At 39.0% G+C, this 19689-nt stretch overlaps 1 protein-coding gene across 1 annotated transcript in view; it reads right to left on the bottom strand.

Moving 5' to 3' along the window:
• Positions 1 to 19689, bottom strand: part of Spata16 (spermatogenesis associated 16) — a 255304-nt gene that overhangs the window by 183292 nt on the left and 52323 nt on the right. The window contains exon 2 of the mRNA XM_005343898.3: positions 11573 to 11718. Coding sequence (XP_005343955.1) covers positions 11573 to 11718 — 146 coding nt within the window. The remainder of the gene's footprint in view (positions 1 to 11572; positions 11719 to 19689) is intronic.

The raw sequence follows: 19689 nt of genomic DNA, 5'->3' as shown, positions 1-19689 counted from the left end.
GCATATGAGAAAGGGAGGACCAAAACGAGGCCTGTTGTTGGGTATCAGTCTTGGTCGACCACATTTATAATTTGTATTCTCACTTGTCAATCACTTTTATATTCACGCAAGAAAAATAAAGGCCAAGTGGACACTGGTTTCTGAGTTAAGATCAGGATAAACTGTTAGAAAAGAAAAAAGCCAAGGGTGAGGCGAGAAATAAATGATCAAAAGAGATGCTTGTAAACTAAGATACAGTCTACCTGGATATAAGGGAAAAGAGCCCTGGAGGGAGTGGAAAATAGAACGGGGGCAGCTCAGGAAGGCTGCTGGCCAGGGTTACTTAGTATACAAGAATGCCTATTATAGTGAAACTTATCAAATTGAGCATTTGGAAAATAGAAAACATTTCATATACATAGAGGGTGATGTTTATGATGTCTTTGGCAATTTGGATAGTCTCAAGGAAGCTGTTTTATTTTCAGAACAGCCTTCCTATATCCTTCTTAAAGTGAGGATGGGCCCAAGAGATCCTGTTCCGATTTTCCTGGTTTTAAAATCTTTCCTCTCTTAGCCAGACATGTCACACATGTCTATGCACTCTGGAGGCTGAGGCAGGAGGATTACTGGAGCTCAGGGTTTGAGTGCAGCTTAAAGAGCACAGCCAAGACTTCATATCAGAAAAAAAGTCAACTCTTTAAAAAAACAGTTTTTTCATATTCACTGTTGTCTTCCCCTTTTCTCTCTTCATTTTAAATTCCCAAGAAGATATTCGAGTTGTCTGTTTCCTGTCTCTTGTGTTCTTGATAAGTAGATATTAGTCCTGAGACACTGAGCCATTGGCATTCTTTGGGTATTGGATGGCTAAATTTAATTATTTTTGGAATTTAGTTACTTTGGCCTTAATGATCTTTTAAACACATTTTATCTTCACTTAGTTTTAAAAATATATTTGGAACCTTATTTTGACAACTTTATGAATGTATATAATGTACTGGGATTGTGTTCATCTCCCATCCTCTCCTATACCTCTCTAGTCCCTCATTCTCCCCATCATTTTCCCTCCTGTTTAACTTCCCCCACCTCTGTCTCTGACTCCGTCTCTGTCTCTGTCTCTGTCTCTGTCTGTCTATCTGTCTATCTCCCCCCAGCCTCTCTCTCTGTGAGTTCCACTGAGATCAGGACCTGAGATCACAGGCAGCTTAGCAGTGACTTCCTCATGGGAGAAAAAGGACTCCCAATCTTTTACTGTACTTTTCAGTAGCTCAGAAACAAGACCCTGACACCAAAAGAGGTGAGCAGAGTTTATTTTGGCTATGGCTCCAGAGGGATAGGAGTCCATCATGTTGGGGAGGCATGGTTGGAAGTAGTAGGCATGGCAACAGGAGTAGGAAGGCTGAGAGATCACATCTCAAACACAAGCATGAGAGAGAAAGAGAGGGAGGGGGGGAGGAAGAGAGAGAGAGGGAGAGAGAGTGTTTTATAAGTAGAGTAAGGCTAAATACTCTCAAAAATCGACCCCCAGCAGACTTTCTTCATCAAAGCTGTACTCCCAAACCTCCCCAAACCTGAGCCATGAATAGGTGCAGACCATGTGTTCAGGAGCTGATCTCATGGGAGCCATTTCTCACTAAACCATCACGCTCACTGACAGGCTCTCATGGAGAGCTGGGACCTCCTCTCTGGGAGAATGTTGACAGGGCCAGTACCGTACAGGCCTTGTTCAGGTGACCACAGCTGCTCTGGGTCCATGAATACAATGGCCATATCATGTCTAGAAGATGGCACCTTACAGCACTCCTCCCCGTCCTCTGGTATGTATATTCTTGCTTTCTTCTTTTCCGTGGTGTTCCCTGAACATTGAAAGGGATGATGTAGAGTCCTGCTTATGGCCAAGCACTCAGGGAAGTAGCTTATCCTCAGCATGTTGACCAGTTATGAATCTTCACATTAATGGCTGTCCACTGCACGCAGAAGCATCTCTTGCCAAGCTGACTATGGCATTCATCTGCAAGTATGCCTATAAATATTTCGAGAGATGTTCTGGAAGCATGTCTTCTTAGCAGAATAATAGCTTCTGCTTAATGTCCACCTTGTATATAAACATGACTGCACGTCTACTTTGCAAGGCTGTCTCACTAATTCATGTGACAGTCCCAGAGGAATAGCAAGGCTACAAGGAGTCAGGGTGGGGAAATGTGCTCAAAGGAGTGTTTTAGGATGGAATCTTGCTATTTAAAGGTAGCAAAAATAGGTTCCTAAAAATCTAAAAATCTGTACACGAGGAAAGTGGGAATCAGTGACATAGTAACTGAACTTGGGGATTTTAAATTCCAGGCAAAAATTTCAATACATACCAGTGGTACCCCACCTTCCAGGAAACCCCCACTGGATCAGGGTGACAGTATCATTTTCACTATGTTCAAGAAGAAGCGAAACACAAGAAATTTTGTTAGAAAGAAAAAGGACTGTGGTGTCAGCGGCATGCCTGCTGTTTCCTGACCTAAGATGTGAGTTAGTGAATGGATCCCTGTTTGTCACTAAGATTATGTGAAGGGACTAATTTAGGTAGCTTTAAAATGCTTTATTCATAACTATCACAAGATAGAGTCATTGAATGCTTGGTTTTTTTTTCTTCCCAACAACTATTATGTTTCTTAATGTAGTCAACCTTGTAGTCCAAGAAACTGTCATGGTTGTTCCTTACACTGGCTCAGTGCACATAATCTTTGCTCTTCTACAGAATATTGTCATGTTTTATATTCCTTTTAGAATTTAAAGAGAATGTCATCTTCAGTGGCAACATCTTTTTATAGTAATTTATTTTCATGAGAATACAATAACAAGAAGCATAGAGATACTAATGACCCACATAATGTTTTAATGTTCCCAACTCCTTGAAGACACAGTGTCTAACTTGCCAAAGAGCCAACTAGGCATTTTAAAAATGACAGCACTGTAACTTATCTTTCTCTCTCCACACTTGCAAGCCTGTACAAACATAAACACTGGCACACACATGTAGGTATAGGATGCTATTATTTTACTAGATTGAAAGAAGAAGTCAGTAAGCCAGGGTTGGATGCAAGTAGAAAGAAATGGGATTTTCTAATCCCAGGAGCTGAACAAAATGAATATGGACAATATAGCATCTCACAAATTAATAGTGATATCATCAAAGCAAGCAGTCTTGTGCTTCATCAGGACAAGACACCATGAATTATCCAGGGACATAAATATGTATAAACGTCTGCTTATATATCAACTTATTCTTTCATACCCTTTCTGTGTTTCAAATTATTGTTTCCTATATAGAGTAGCAACCTTGGTGGTGAATAAGCTCTCCAATGTCTCCCGTCAAGAAACTGGCACCAGCCATGCTCCCTTTTGTCTTACTGTGCTTTACTTTTACTTCAATCCACTCAAAATTATTAGTTATTTTTTATAGAATACTATTTGTATATAATTATTTTTATTGTTTTAGGATTTTGTACACTCATATAATGGTGTTTTGATCAAATCCACTCTTGATTATTCCTCTAATTCCTTTCTTATCCCCCAACCAGTTTTCCTCCCAACATCATGGATTCTTTAAATAAAAATCCACAGAGTCCTCCTACTGCTGCTGCTGATGTATGTCTGTGAGTAGCGCCCTCTATTTGAGCACACACAGCCTTTTAGGGGCTGTGTCTCCAGAGGAAGACAAACCCCATGCTAGCGGTCATTAACTGCCCGTATCTCCTCATGGACAAGTAGGACTTGATGAGCCCCTCCCCCTTCTCTACACATTGACTGGCTGTGGCTCTCTGTTTTAATAGCCACCTACTGCCTATTAAGCAGAAGCTTCTCTGATAAGGATTTAGAAATTCACTTATCTATAAAGGTAGAAATTATGAGGCAGTTTATTGCTATGTCTATTAAGCACAATAACAGTTTTATACCCTACTGATAAGGACTTATACCCTCCCCAGCTATGGGGTTTTGGCCCACTTAACAGTATCAGACATGAGTTCCATCTTTTATATCCAATTACAAGGTGGTTGTTATTCCTATAGCATTCCTGCCATTACTACAGCAGTAAGCATTTCTTACCAGACTAGCTATTATTGTAACTCATGGGGTTTATAGCTGGGTAAGGAAGTTGTTCATTGTTGTCCCTAGTGGCATACAGAGACCATTCCAGAGCTATAAAATCTAGTCACTGGGGGTGTCTTAGAGCTTCTATTGCTGGGAAAGGACACCATGGCCCTGGCAACTCTCATAAAGGAAAAATATTTACTTGGAGTGGTTTACCTTTTCAGAGGTTTAGTCCATTATCATCATGGTGGTCTATGGTTGCATTCGGGTGGATAGGGTGCTGGAGAATGAGCTTGAGAATCCTATGTCTTGACCCACAGGCAGCACGAAGTGCACTGTGACATTGGGCATAGCTTGTACATAAAATACCTCAAAGCCTCCCCTCGTAGTAATAGGCTTCCTCTGACAAGGCCATGTCTACTTCAACAAGGCCACAACTCATAATAGTGGCACTCTCTATGAGATTATGGGGGCCAGTGACATTCCAACCACCACAGGATCAAGCTCCCAGGATGGTTGCAGCCTGATTTCTCCAGATCTTATGACTGAAGTATGTAGTATCTCAGCTCATACTTCTGTTCCCTTCACATTTTAGGAGGTTACCAAGAGGAACAGCTATAGCCTATAATATTAGGGGATTTATGGGACCTCCATTGACCAATCACCCAAGAAAGGGTAATCCTTACCTGGCACTGGGCTTTTAATTTGATAACCTATGGTGCTGGGGAAAAGCCTTCACTCCCTATCATAGGGTAACTCCATTTAAGCTCCTTTTATAGCCGCATCTGTGTGTATTTGAGGAAACTTGCACGGTGCTAATTTTCTGTATGGAATTTTCCAAGTTCGTTATCATCAGTTATTCCTCTTCACACGCCTTCCCACTTGCCCACTTCAATTATTTCTTTTCCATTATTCCCTTTCTATCCTTCTTTCTTGGAAATCAGCCTCTACCATGTTGGGGTTAACCTTTAATCATAGATCTAACAGTATTTATTTTATGAAATTGAGTGTACATGTGTTTCATGAATACATGTTTATATTTGTGATCTGCTTTTACTTAAATTTATTTAAAATTGCTAGTTACTTGTATATAATGTTACTGACTCATGGACGTTAATGACCAAATTTTCAACTTTTATGTGAAAGAGAAGAGGGAATTGTATTTAAGATTCTTTATGTCTTGAAATGAGCAAGGGAGTTTAATCTTCCTATTAGTACTCTTACACATCAGCTCATCTTAAACCTGTCACACTGGAAGCTGATGTTACCTTCTGAGCATTGTAATTATCTTCAAAACCGAGACGATGGGGATTTAGAAGTTGCATTTTCACGGCCTTTCCCAGAGTATCTACATCATTAAAATCTGGAGGCTTAGAAAAGGTATCTTAAAATAATAAAGTTTATTACTATGATAACTTTTGCCCAGAAGACACTCTGCCTTTGCTGAGGTAGAAGTGAAACAAAATACACGTAAGATAGCTTCTGAGATTCAGAGATGCTTTAAACAATTTAATTGGATTTGTAGGTAAGCAAACATACATAAAGAAAGGCAAATTGTGAAAGTCAAGGCCAGTAAATAATTAGATAGAAATACAAGTCCATTCCTTGGATTACTTTGTTATCTTACATTTTAACTCATAGTTACCTAGGCACATAGTGCTTGATTTCCAAATATTTAGAAGGACTTTTGAACTATTTTAACTGTTACTGATTTCTAATTTAATTTATTCAAAGGAGAATTCAAATTTTTGAAAATACATTGAGTCTTATTTTTATCTGGTTATTGTTCTTTTCTTTAAATATACTTTGATAGTAACAGAAAATTGAACATAAAATGAAACTTGGTTGTGTGATATATCACTATTTGGGATGCATACACAAATCAATTGTTCACTGCCAAATGGTCAGCCCTAAAAACATACATACATGTTACATTATAGAAGCTCAATAGATTCTATTTAGAAATACATATTAGAAATACATAATAATTAGTGGAGAAAAGGAGGCCCGAATTTGAAGGGGAGTGGGAGGGTTGTATGGGAGACTGGGAGGGAGACAGGGAAATGTTGTAATTACATTATAATAATAAAATAAAGTAAAAAAACACAAACAAACTTGTGATTCTCATAAATAGCATATAGATTACACACAGTGTAATCCAGACTGAGAGTCTCTATGTAGCTCAAATTTCAAGTAAGTTACATGTAGTCCATGTCACTCCTGGTACGACTCGGTCGAGTTTGCCATCTGTACTACCGTTTTCCTTTGCTTCATCTGTTTTTCCTCCTCATTCTTCCTTTTTTTATAATTTATTTTCAGTCAATTAAATATTATTTTAACTTTAAGTCAAATTGTTGAATCTTTACCTACATTTTAAATGCTTTTAAATGATAACTTTAGAGATTATAAAATGCATCCTTAATTTATTACCACCTAATACAGAATTAATATTGCATTGCTTCATTGAAATACTTGGGTGTAATAAAATTATACTTGTATTCCTTTGCAGGTCATTGTGATATCAGTTATATATTTACACTCACACATGGGAAGAAGCTTTTTGAAAAAGCCAACTTGAGGCAGGGTTTCAAACTTACTATGTGGTGGAGGGTGACCTTGAACTTAGAATTTTTCTGCCTCCATTTCTCTGTTGTTCAAATGGGGTGATTTTACTGAGGAATTTTCAAGTTTAGGAAGCCTTTCTTTGGCAGTCTCTGTCCTCATACTGGATTAACCTCTGCTATCTTTCTCCTCTGACCTAGGTTCTGTCCTTGTGTTGGGTTCTGATCTTCTCTTGAGATTAAGCCCATTAGGCAGTTTTACCTCAGTGCTGTTGATGTTTCCTTCCACAACACTGATGGAAGCTTTGTTTACCAACCTCAACTCCTGGGGCATCTTGGAAACTATTTCTTTGAACCGATTTTTTTTTTTTTTATTTTCCAGACAGGTTTTCTCCATAGCTTTTTGATTCCTCTCCTGGCACTAGGTCTTGTAGACAAGGTTGGCCTTGAACTCACAGAGATCCGCCTGCCTCTGCCCCCAAGTCCTGGGATTAAAGGCGTGCGCCACCACCGCGCGGCTGAACCGATTATCTTCTAAGAACTAATTTCATTTTCCTACTTCTTCACATATGCAGCAATTCACCATGCTTTGTTTTGCGGGAGTGAGACCATATCTGGTGTGTCTAGGCGTAAGTCTGGGTTGAAGTAAAAAGTGATGTCTGTGTTTGCCAGCTTGTATTTGTTAGAAGAAAGGGGGAAGCAAGTTTTGTTGACAATGTTCCTAGAGCTTCTTATCCCTGTATCCCTAACAATGCACGCTGATTGACTCCTCAAGTGTTTCTGCTGGCTTCAGACCCTCACACTCTCAGTTTCTGCAGCCGGTCACACCACGAAGCCTGCGCAGTTATTCTACCAGAAGCAGGGCTACCTGATGGTTTCAAAGCCAATTTTTGTGTTTAACAAGATAAATACATGCAGTAGACCTCCCATTTACATAAATTTAAAGAAAAATGCTGCAGCAGATGCAAATAAATGCAAAAAGGAATATTTTAATTCTGATTCATGATTAGTATCAACTATCACGATGTGGTAATGACACAATACAGAATTCTGCAAAGGATAACTAATGGTTGTGATCTATTTATAAACAAAACATCCTGATTAATTAATTTATTTTATGAAATGTATTTGTTGATTAATGTCAGACTCTGTTTTCTAAACCTGGGTACTTGGGAAACGTTTTACTGTGACTGCCATGTGTGTTACCTCTGTAGTTCCCATCCACGTGACATGCTCAGTAAAATGGCTGCTATCTCTTGATGCATTGTTGTCTCAATTGAACATTTAATCTCTTGACCAAGTTTTCTATCCTGCCCGGTCCCATAGTCATTCAGTCCCAAAGAAATACACAGAGGCCTACAATAATCATAAACTGCTTGGCCTATTAGCTCAGGCTTCTTATTAACTCTTATAACTTGTATTAGCCCATAATTCTTGTCTGTGTTAGCCATGTGGCTTGGTACCTTTTTGGCAAGGCAGTCTCATCTTGCTTCCTCTGTGTTGACTGCAGACTGACTCTTTCCTCTTTCCAAAATTTTCCTGTTCTCATCTACCCACCTATACTTACTTCCTGCCTGGCTAATGGTCAATCATTGTTTATTTAAAATACAAGTGACAGGGTACAGACCATTGTCCCACAGCACCCCCTCTTTTTTATAAACAATAACTCTGAATCAAATCTCCTTTGTTTAGCTTTTCTTCTGATCATTATTCATAACAACTTGTAACTAACATTCTAAACAAAGGCAAACATCCATAGTCCATTTTTGGGGGGAATGTGGGCATAGTTTTCTAGGCTACTTCCTGCTGATCGTGGGTGCTGATAATCTTACGGGGACCTAAAGAAAATTTTGGATTATGGTCAAGTCCTGAATGGAATATTCTGTGAGGCTTGATCATCTCAGCCAGTAGTTTTGAAACTGTTCTGGGTGTAGAACTCAGACATCTGAACCATCTGCTCCTATTGGATTAATCCAGCAACATTAATAATCAAATATCTTTTAACAACTTTTGTTCATTCCTCAGCCATCAAACAATTTAAAGACAAGATGATAACATACGGTATCCATATTCTCTGTGTATTTTTCATCTTTACATGGCTTTATTTTAAACTCTACTTCTTTTATTTTATTTTTAATTTTTGGCTTTTTGAGACAGGGTTTCTTTGTGTATCTTTGGCTGTCCTTGATTTCACTTTCTATACCAGGCTGTCCTTGAAATCAAAGAGATCTGTCTGCCTGTCTCCCAACTGTTGGGATTAAAAGTATGTGCTAGCAACCCAACTGTTCTCTCTCTCTCTCTCTCTTTCTCTCTCTCTCTCTCATTTCTTTTTTTCTTTTCTCTTCCAAGCCTACATATATTTTTAAATACACACTATACCATTTAGAGGTTTTGTTCATCTGAATCTGTCTTTACTCTTTTATTGACTACCTGAGTCTTTTAATTTGCTAAGTGATATGGTTAGGATTAAAGCTGTGGCTTTGAAGGCTAGATCCATTCCATTCCTTAGCTTTCTGAGAGTCTAGATTCATGGCAGAGGTACTGGTTGGAGCCATGTTTATTTCCACAACTCTATTGAGTTTCAAGGTCCCTGCCACCACCAAGAAGCATGCTATCAGCTATTCATCAACACCATTTAAGCGTTTAGTGGCAGGGTCTCTTAAAAGAGCTGCAGGTTTCATAGCTAAAGCTGAGTCAGGAAACCTCTCTTAAATGAGATGCACTTGCCTCTAGCAAAGAGAGCTCACCTGAGAAAATGCTACCTAGAAGCCATGCTTAGCACTGTTATTTTGTGTCAACAATTCCCAAGCCCTCTCAGGTTTTCTGTGGATGTAGTCATCCACACATTGGGCAGCATTTAGACAATGGTCTCTACCCTGTCACTTATATTTTAAATAAACACTGATTGGCCAGTAGCCAGGCAGGAAGTATTGGCTGGTAGATGAGAACAGGAGAATTCTGGAGTCAGTCTGCAGTCAACACAGTGGGACCCAGACACAGAGGAAGCAAGATGAGACTGCCTCACTGAAGAAGGTATGTGCCTAACACAGACAAGAATTATGGGCTAATACAAGTTATAAGTTAATAAGAAGCCTGAGCTAATAGGCCAAGCAGTTTATGATTAATGTAGGCCTCTGTGTATTTCTTTGGGACTGAACAATTGCGGGACTGGGCAGGACAGAAACCTCGGTCAACATTAATCTCTATTGGATCACATTTATTACTTAATGCTCAACTTTAGAAACAGAAATGCAAACTCTTTTATAGCATAAAACAGTAGACAAAAAGTCAATCTCAATATTTCACATCATTATCATCATCATCATCACCATCATGTTTTACCCCAGTAACGTTCAAGGTTTTGAAACAGCTTCCATATTTTTAAAAGAGAAAATGTCGTATTCTAAACAGTAACCTGACTCTTCCATCATCAGCATAGTGAAACTTATTGTGCTTCTGTTTGAATTACAGATTCTTATTTCTTTATTCTCATTGCATATTTTCATAACTGAACAGAATTGTTACATGACCATACTATTTGAGGTACTTTCATGACTAAATGTGATCCTTATTGACATACAAAAGATATTTTTCTTAGTGGTTTCCTTTAATGTGTGATAACGCATGAAGGAGGTGACATATAACTACTTTATTCACATCTCAGCTTATTATTGCTTACATATACCTATGGATTTTTAGAAAACTAGTCTTAATTGTAATGAGTTTTCCACATTGTACTTCCAAATAATCCTGACATTTTAATATTTTTGACATCCTGAAATATGTGTTTCCATTACTGCCTCTTTCAAATGGAAATAGAACAATATTCTTTGAAAGGCCATGTTTCCTGATATTGGGACTCCTGACTGCATAAAATGTTGCTAGATAGTCTAGTGAAGATATAATTTTCCTTTGGAGTCAAAAGGAATATGTTTTTATTAGACTCTGCAGTTTTCTTACATAGGAGAATTTTTTTCAAGAAGGTGATCTTATGAAGTTCAAAGTAAGTGCTTTTGCTGTCTGTAGGTCCTTGCTGTCAATCAAGCCCAGTCTCAGAGCTGTGAAGACGGGGTGCAGCATTTCCATCCTCCTCAGTGTGGCTTGTAATGGATGTAACTCACGTTGGCTAAGAGCCACAGTGACTACTAAGATGAAGGTTTGGTTTTTACATTGACATTACTTTTGTCATTTGTCTACAAAATAGTCCAAGGGAGGTAAGATTAGAAAATGGGAAACAAAAAGATCCCAGCAAATTGCTGTGAGCCAGGCAAGAAGGGACAGCTGAACAGTACAGCACAATCCATTCATCCTTGCTGCAGGTTTCATTGGGTTATTCATTGTGAGAATAGGACCTTTAGGAAATTGACTATGAGGCAGGTACATTTTCACAGCCTGCAAAGTAGGCCCAGTAACCATGGAGATTCTAGGAACCCACACGGTTACAAAACCCCACAGAATTCCACAGAAGGATACAAACACAAAAAGGACAGAGATTGTTATCTGTTATTGCTATTTCATGCCTTTGGAAAGCTGTCTGGAGGACATCAGCATCCTTTGAACCAACCGTACTGACACCAGCTATCCACAGTCTGAGTTCCCGTGTGCTCCCTCACCAGCGCAGCTCTTCTTTACTTTCTCTTTTCCCTTTCTTTGCTCAAGCCGTTTGCTCTTGTATTGTGAACAATCACTTCTGGGTCTCTTCTTCCTCTAGAAATCGAGACTTCCCCTTGTGGGCTTCAGGATTTGCTCAGATTCGCGAATCAGGCAATATGTAATTTTGGGGGTTTTCTCTTTAAACTGAAACACAGTGGTAAGTGACAGGTAAACCCAGATGTGTGTGTGTAGTTCTCACCTGTAGACATTAGTGCTCATTTTACCTGTGTGTGTGGTTCAGGGCAAGGTCAGACACACGCATGTACACAGTTCTCACCTATAGACATTAGTGCTCATTTTACCTGTGTGCGTGGTTCAGGGCCAGGTCGGGTTTCCTCATCCGCAGGTAGCATGTGACAAGCTTGGTCTCGATGAAACTGGCCACGCTTGCTATGTCTTCAGCATGTGCGTCAAATGGCTTCCCCAGAGCTGCCCCTTTGCTGCAGAGCTGCAAAAGAAAACCGCAGTGCTAGCTTTTCAATAAGCAAGATGTACACATGTACAAATAATTTTCAGAACTATGTAGAATCTTAATATTTTGATTGTAAGTTAAGTGATTCCTGTTCATTATTGTGCAAGTATAATAAAAATGTCATATTTTACTGTGAAATTTTACCTATAAAATATTTTAAAGGTGTGATAGATATTGAAGAGTGCCATTTGCAAAAATGTCTGTTTTAAAATGAAAGCACACAATAAGCAAAGATATGAGGAGAAAACTTGGCATAAATTATATTAAATACCAGTGCTTTTATGAAAACCCAACGGAGCAATAATCCAGCTCACATCAAGTTTGATTTAATATAATAAGGGGTATCGGAAGTAAACTCCTAGGAGCCATTAACATGATCGGTGATTAATTTGAGTCTGAATCAGATTCTCTAGGATGTTACTGAAAGAAAAGTGAAAAATTTATTAGGATTTATTGGCAGAAGCCACGGTATCTGAGAAACATGGCAAGAATATGGAATTCTTAATAAAAATTCCAGGAAGTCAGTGGTTTCTGGGCAACATAGACAAACTGTAGGAAGAAAATAATTAATATTTTGGGTGAACTACAAACATTAACAAGGTGTCAGTAGCATGACAGTTGGTCAGCACTTCTTCCCTTCCAGAGTTCTCTAATGTTATTGCCAGGGAGGCTTATGGGGAGAGGGAAACTACACCTTCTGCCCAACAACTTCATTCAGAATACACGCTTCTTGGCGTGTTCATGTTGGGAGAAGCACTCTCACTGGAGATAACAATGGATACAGTCTTGTGTCGGGCTTGCTATTAAAAATGCAGCTTTGTTGACAGGAGCCATCTTTTGTTCTAAAGTATTTTGCCTTTTCGGTTTTTTCTCAAACTAGAAGCCCTGTATATCCTCTCTTATTTATAGATCTCAGCTTTGAATCTTTGGACAGGAGTGAGTTCAGAAACCAGGAAAGTAGAAAGGCCAGGGCCAGCAGGAGTAGGAACCCTAAGAGGATTGAAAAATGGGGTGAGGGACTCTTACTAGGGAAGAGAGGAGAGGGATGATGTGGAGGGAGTGGGAGCAAGGAAGGATAAATAATACTAAGGAGGTTTGCAAAAGCCATAGGAAATATATCATTTTGTTTCCTCAAAAATACATATAAAATATACATATGTAAGTCTATGTGTATACATGTGCATACAGTTTAAATTATTTAAATTATGCTAAGAGGGTGATATTGTTTTCCCACAAATGCCATAGACTAACAGAAAACCCTGTGCCACACCTCCTTTCCAGTTATTGGTCAGCGAATCCAAGAGACTTCCAAAATGATGCAGGCTAAAGCTGTTGCCCTTGGTTGCTCCCCTGAACTTGAAGGTAAGACCACAAGGCTGAAGACGACATACACTTTAGACATAGGGCTGTAAAGAACCAAGCTGGGACTGACCTGGAAGCTCCTCTCAGAGGACCACCTTTCATTGTATTTGGAGGCTCTACTATCCATCTGTGAAGTTCATGAACCACAAAAAACGACCAGCCACGAAAGACAAACTCAAGGGGGCAATAAGCTCAATACATATTTGAGGTAATAAAAGCCATGTCACTGGGCTCAAACTGCATGCAAAAGGAAGAAATTTGTCAACAGAGACTGCACATTCATTTCCTGGCCACCCAGACACAAATAATCACACAAAAACTATATTAATTACAACATTGTTTGACTGATATTTGACAGGCATATTTCTGGCTCGCTCTTACATCTTAAATTAACCCATTTCTATTAATCTATGCACCACCACAAGACTGTGGCCTACCGGTAAGGTTCTGGCGTCTTTCTCCGTTGGCAGCTATATGATATCTCCCTGGTTCTGCCTTCTTTCTCCCAGGATTCAGTTTAGTTTCCTTGCCTAGCTCTGTTCTGCCCTGTCATAGGCCAAAGCAACTTCTTTATTAACCAATGGTAATAAAACATATTCACAGCATACAGAGGGGAATCCCACATCAGAAATTTATGCTTGGTATTCTAAGGCTAGCCCACTACCAAGCATGTGAGGTCATGGAACCTAGTAGAGAACCTACAGCAGTCACTTTCCCAAACAGAATAAGTGTTAAGTACAGACATGCCGAGCTCAGACCCTTATTAAGGAAGCTTCTGTGTACAGCAGAGATCTCCTCAGAAATGCACAACTGGCCAAAATGCAGAGGTCAGCTGACCATACACAACCCCAGCTGATGCATCTACATCAAAATCTATACATGTAAGGTCAGGGAACAGTCTGGAAGATGGGACAAAGACATTTTAAGAGCTAGAGGAGCAGGGCATCTACTATAAGATAGTGTATGATAGGGAAACAAGACCACCTTGGTGACACCTCCTGCCAATATGCCAACACAGATAGGGGAAATGGGACAAGGTACACTCTAGATGAAGGACTATAGGCAATAAATGGCTGCAGAGAGAAGGAGATTCTTCTGCAGGGAGGAGACCCCATATGGTTATACATTCCCAAATGGTCAGCTGTAAAATATATACATATGAACCACACTAAATGGAACTATTATGGTATACACACACGCACATATGTACATGTATGTGCATGTGTGCGTAGCAATAAAATTTTTAAAAGATAATTAATTTGAGAGGGAATAGATAGAGCATGGGAGGAATTGAAATGAGGGGAGAGAGGTAGACATATAAATAGAGTAATATTATCACAGGTGTAAAATTATTAAAAAAACAAACAAAACCAAAATAAGTTATTTGGAAAGGAATGTAGAATACCGATATTTCATATTCCTACTTCACATTGCTAGTGAACTGCTACTCTGTCTTGGTTTACCGATTTGTATTGTTTTAAAACTCTTTACCATTGTGAAAGGTAGAGCATGCATATTCATCCCGTAGATAATGTTTCCTGAGCATCTATTACTACGTGCCAGGCCATCTTTGCTGCATTCACATTTAGATATGAATCAATTAGGCATTTTTCATCAAGTTTGAATAATTGTAATTCTGTATACATTTCTGTTTCTAATCCTTGCCTATTTCTTTCTCTTACTCTTTTTCCTTTTTAATAGACATTGAAGTACAGGAATTAGTACATCTTTTTGAACAGCAACTATATATATGGACCCAAACAGGAGTTTTACCTCTAAACTACCTTTCACAAAAGTGTCAAATTTCATTCCTATCTTGGTAAGGGATCTCAGAAAACACTTAAAAAAACCATTTCAATTACTTTGAAGACAAAGGAAACCAGAGTATGTGTAGGGGATACCATGGAATGAGCTCAGCCAGTGTTCCCCAAAGTCTGATTTCAGAACTGTGATCGTAAGCAGATTTTAAAATGGAATTGTAGAAACCATGACCTTTTAGACATGTCATCTGACACAGCTTTCCTCTCCTCTATCAGTCTGAACTTACAGGGTCTAGAAACAACTAAACAGAATTTTCCAGAAAAAAATCAATTGTATGGCCTAACTGTGAAAGCAAAACAAACAGGGATGAAAATGTTACTATAATTCATGTGGCATTAAAGTTGTAAACTTTTTATCTCTTAAATAAAATCAGAATTTTTACTCATTGTAAATTCTTAAGAGCAAAACAAGCCAATTGTTGTCTGTGTTCTTCACCTCGTTGTGCGTGGACAGACCTTCGCTGTCAAGCGCATCCTGATGAATAGATGTGTAGGTCCCACAGAGAAGGGTCTGGGAGTAGTCCATTAGGACACTTAGATCCCTCATGACAAGAGGGGTCGACCTCCAGACTTCTTATATTAAAGACTGTCTAAAAATACCGAGAGATAGTGAAGAATAAACACTCAGCCTTCTGATGTCTGCTATAGTCTCCACGTTCATGACACTCAAGGACAGAAAAGCAATAAAAATGACCATTCATAACACACAAACGAGACCACTTCATGAAACCAAACTCTAAGACAGCAGTGAAAGACAAGATAATTTGTCAGCTCAGATTAAAACAAGGAAACAGCCAGCTTCTGGGTAGGTTCTGTGCGCATTTGTGATAATCTTACTCTATCAATCAAGCATTGCAGTGTGGAGAACTTTATTGATTTTTATCAAAGATTGCTGAGCTGCTATTTTCAAAGCAGTGCATTGTTGAAATCAGCTCAGAATAAGGTGACGTGTTCTGTGCTAAAGTGGAGAGTACCGTTGGAGGTCAGTATGGAAAGAAGACCATCAATCGCGATCTTAATGACACTCTGCATAGTTTATGGAACTTTAACATGTCCATGTGGGCATTTTCACAGACTGAGTGGTTAAGTCTCCTGAAGATGGAGGACTTTCATGTGGTATCTGTCAGTCTAATGAAGGAGAGCCACTGGGCCCTGCTATATTTGCTGAAAAATATTTTCTTCAAATATTTAGCATAATAAGACATGGAGTTACAGGAATAAAATGCATTAAATTACAGAATTCTAATTTCAGTAAAAATATTTTGAATTAGGAAAAATAATGCTAAGCGTTAATTTTTGGTTAAGAAGGAACCCCAGATCATTCTTAAGAAAACAGAAGGAAAAAATACAATATTTAAAGGAATAATGCACTAAAACCTTTTATAGAAAGAGCTGTTTTAATGAGATGGTAGATGTTAAGAGGAGATTTCAGTAGCCAATTAGAATCAAACTCAAATTTCAAGAAGAAGATATATACCACACAAAATTATTTGTTTATTTTCTAGAAATAGTAAGGTGATTATACTCTGACATTAGAAGATACTTTTCCTAAGGTTGCTCATGTTTCCTCTGAGTAATAAATGACCAACCTATCTTTAGATATCATGGACAAACAAATTTTAAGGTTCATTCATAGATATTTTTAAAAAGCCCAATAGTAACAGATATGCTGTCTCATTCCCAAAATGATCACCACACATTTTCCTTCATAGACCATCACTGGCAAGATTTTTATGGTTAATATGTTAGCTTTATCAAACTGTTAACAATGAGTGGTAACATATTTTATTCCAGGGTCATACTTTTTAGAAATCTCTGAAGATTTGTGAGAGGATTGTAAGTCTTGAAGAATAAAATGTTGGTTTGAGTGTGAAATGTCTTCCCAGGTCCCCAGGCTTGAGCACTTTCAGCCCAGCAAGAGCTGCCATTCTGGGAGAAGGTTTAGGAGTTGACTGGGGTTGAATGTATGGGTTCTATCCTGGTTCTATGCTGACCTCAATTCTCTGTTTCCTGATTTCCCTAGATGTGACACATATCAACTACACATTCCCATGGTCATCAAATCGCCATGCCCAGCCCAGTATGCAAACTGTACTTTTTCAAATCATACACATATACCAAATTTTGGTCATTCATTCATTCATACACACACACACACACACACACACACACACACACACACACAGAGAATTTGAGGTGTGGGAAAGACAGTTACTTTGAAAGGATATACACATGCCTCAGGAACACATGAAGATATTTCTGGCAGCAGAGAAATATGGATAAGGATGAGTGGATTACTCTTGCATATCTACAGAGTGGTATTAAACAGTGGCCGTGTGGTGGTTAGGATGAAATGTCCTGCATAAGCCTCGACATGTGGACACCTGGGTCTAGTTGCCTCAGTTTGAAGAAGAAGATGTGGCCTTGCTGGGGAAAGTGTGTCTCTGAGGCTGGATTTGAGGTTTCAAAAAACCATTCCCAGTTAGTTCTGTTTGTTTCCTGATGTAGGTGGGTCTTCTTTCTATATGTTGGTTTCATTGGTTAATTAATAAAGAAACTGCTTGGCCTGATAAGTCAGAACATAGGTGGGTGGAGTAGACAGAACAGAATGCTGGGAAGAAGGGAAGTGAGTCAGTCGCCATGATTTTCCAACCCGAGATGGATGTAGGCTAGAATCCTTCCTGGTAAGCCACCACCTCATGGTGCTACACTCATTAATAGAAATGGGTTAATCAATATGTGAGAGTTATCCAGTAAGAGGCTAGAGCTAATGGGCCAGGCAGTGTTCAAAAATATACAGTTTCCATGTAATTATTTCGGAGCATAAGCTAGCCAGGTGGCCGGGAGCCGGGCAGCAGGAAAGCAGGCCCACTGCTCCTTCTATAGTTTCCTGTTTGTTGGTTGGAGAGGGAACTCACAGCTCTTGGCTCCCATGTCCAGCCACCATGCCTGCCACTTGCTGTTCCTGCCATTTTGGATCCTAATCCTCTGGAACCATAAGCCCCAAATACAACCTTGTAAGTTGCGTAGGTGTTTTATCACAGAAACAGAAAAATAACCAGCACAGATAGTATCTAAAGAGATGCTGCAAACACTACCCCAGTAGTGAAGGCATGTGGGACTGATATGTTCTCTCAAATGGCCAGGAAACAAAACTCAAGAGCAAACTTTGTTCTGATGCCTAGGTTGATCAACTCATCTTCAGATGAGAAAACTGAGTTCTGGTGAGTTCTACTCTACAGAGCCTACACCAGCCCCAGCAAATTAGGTGGGAGATAACCCCAAACATCTGTACTGCAGTTTGTGCATCCAACCCTGTGAATTTCCAGTCTGTAATGAGATAGGGAGACAGAAGAGGGTATGCATTTGGAAACATTTCTAGAAATCCAGCAGTCTTTCAAGATCTCAAATCTCATCCATATCTCAAACCTCAAACCCCCTCCAAGGCCACACATCCTATCTTTCCCAAACAGTTCAACAAACTGGGGCCCAAGTATTCAATATATAAACCTAGGGGGCCATGCCCATTCAAACCACTGCAATGATTTATTTTGAGTTATAGCTACTGCATCTTGGTCTGTGGCTTATGCTTTTTGAGGTAGATGGAAAGTACCCATCTTCTTCACGGCTTGGGAACATTGTGAAATAAGTCAATGAAAACACTCCGAGTTCGGTTCCTTCCACCTTCTCTCCACCACTTAACTATTATTCTGCCAGGGATTTTGGAGTTTTGCTCCCATTTTTGTTAATGTTTATTTTTCCACAAAATCATTAGTTTCATCTAGACCATAAAATCTGTCATTACAGTGGCGAACACTGATATTCTGAGAACATCTTAAAAGCTGTGCTCCAAGGTGACCCCCTTTTGATCAGTCTTAGTACTTGTGCAATTCTGTTGGCTCTGCCAATTTTTTAGCCAGAATTGCCAGAAATTGGATTATTATATTTTGTTTTCTTTAAGAACAACATGCTCAGATAAATCTGTGAATTTTCCTCTTTCCAACTCATTTTTTTGACTTTATTTCTCCCTCTTGATTTCCTTTTCAGTGGTTGTTTGTTTTCTAATGTCTTTCAATAGTTAATTCGTTTATTTCAGTTTTTCTTATGCATAACTTTGTAGTATGCATCTGTGATTTCTCAGAAAAATTATAGCTTTTATTTTCATGTCTCTTATGAGAGCTAGTTAAGAAAGAGTAGGCTTATTATTTTTCAAAACTTTGCCATCTGCTTTCTTTATTTCCTTTGCAAGAGTGGGCCTTTGCATGGATTATCTGCTTGGTTCATTTACATCCTGTCTTTTATGTTCATATTAATTTTTATTAATTCCCATAAGCCTGGGATTTTTGCATGTTTTGCTTTTATATTTCTTTTTGAAATAAGATCTTTGTGTGTAACTCCAAGCTGGCTTTGAACTTGTAATCATTTTTCTTGGCCTCCTAAGGACTGGATTACAAGCAGGCACCAGACTACACCTGGGTAGCTCTGCCCATGTGACAGTTTTTAGAAACATGCTGATGTTTGTAATTTCACAGAAGCTGTTGTTGGGGGCTTTGGTTATAGGGGACAAAGGTCTGTGTGAGAACAAAGACAACCTAGAAGAAACCCAATGAAGATGGAGACATGGGAAACCCAACATTGAATACCAAGATGTGCTTTCTCATACCAAACTGTGGAAGACAGAAGCTACAGGATAGCCCAATCAGTACAGTGCTGGATAGCCCAGTCAGTGCAATGCTGGACGATAGCTCAATCAGTACAGTGCTGG

Source organism: Microtus ochrogaster, chromosome 1, assembly GCF_000317375.1.
Source record: "Microtus ochrogaster isolate Prairie Vole_2 chromosome 1, MicOch1.0, whole genome shotgun sequence".
Classification (NCBI taxonomy): Eukaryota; Metazoa; Chordata; class Mammalia; order Rodentia; family Cricetidae; genus Microtus; species Microtus ochrogaster.
The sequence above is the reverse complement of the archived record's forward strand: the minus strand, read 5'-3'. Positions and strand labels throughout refer to the sequence as shown.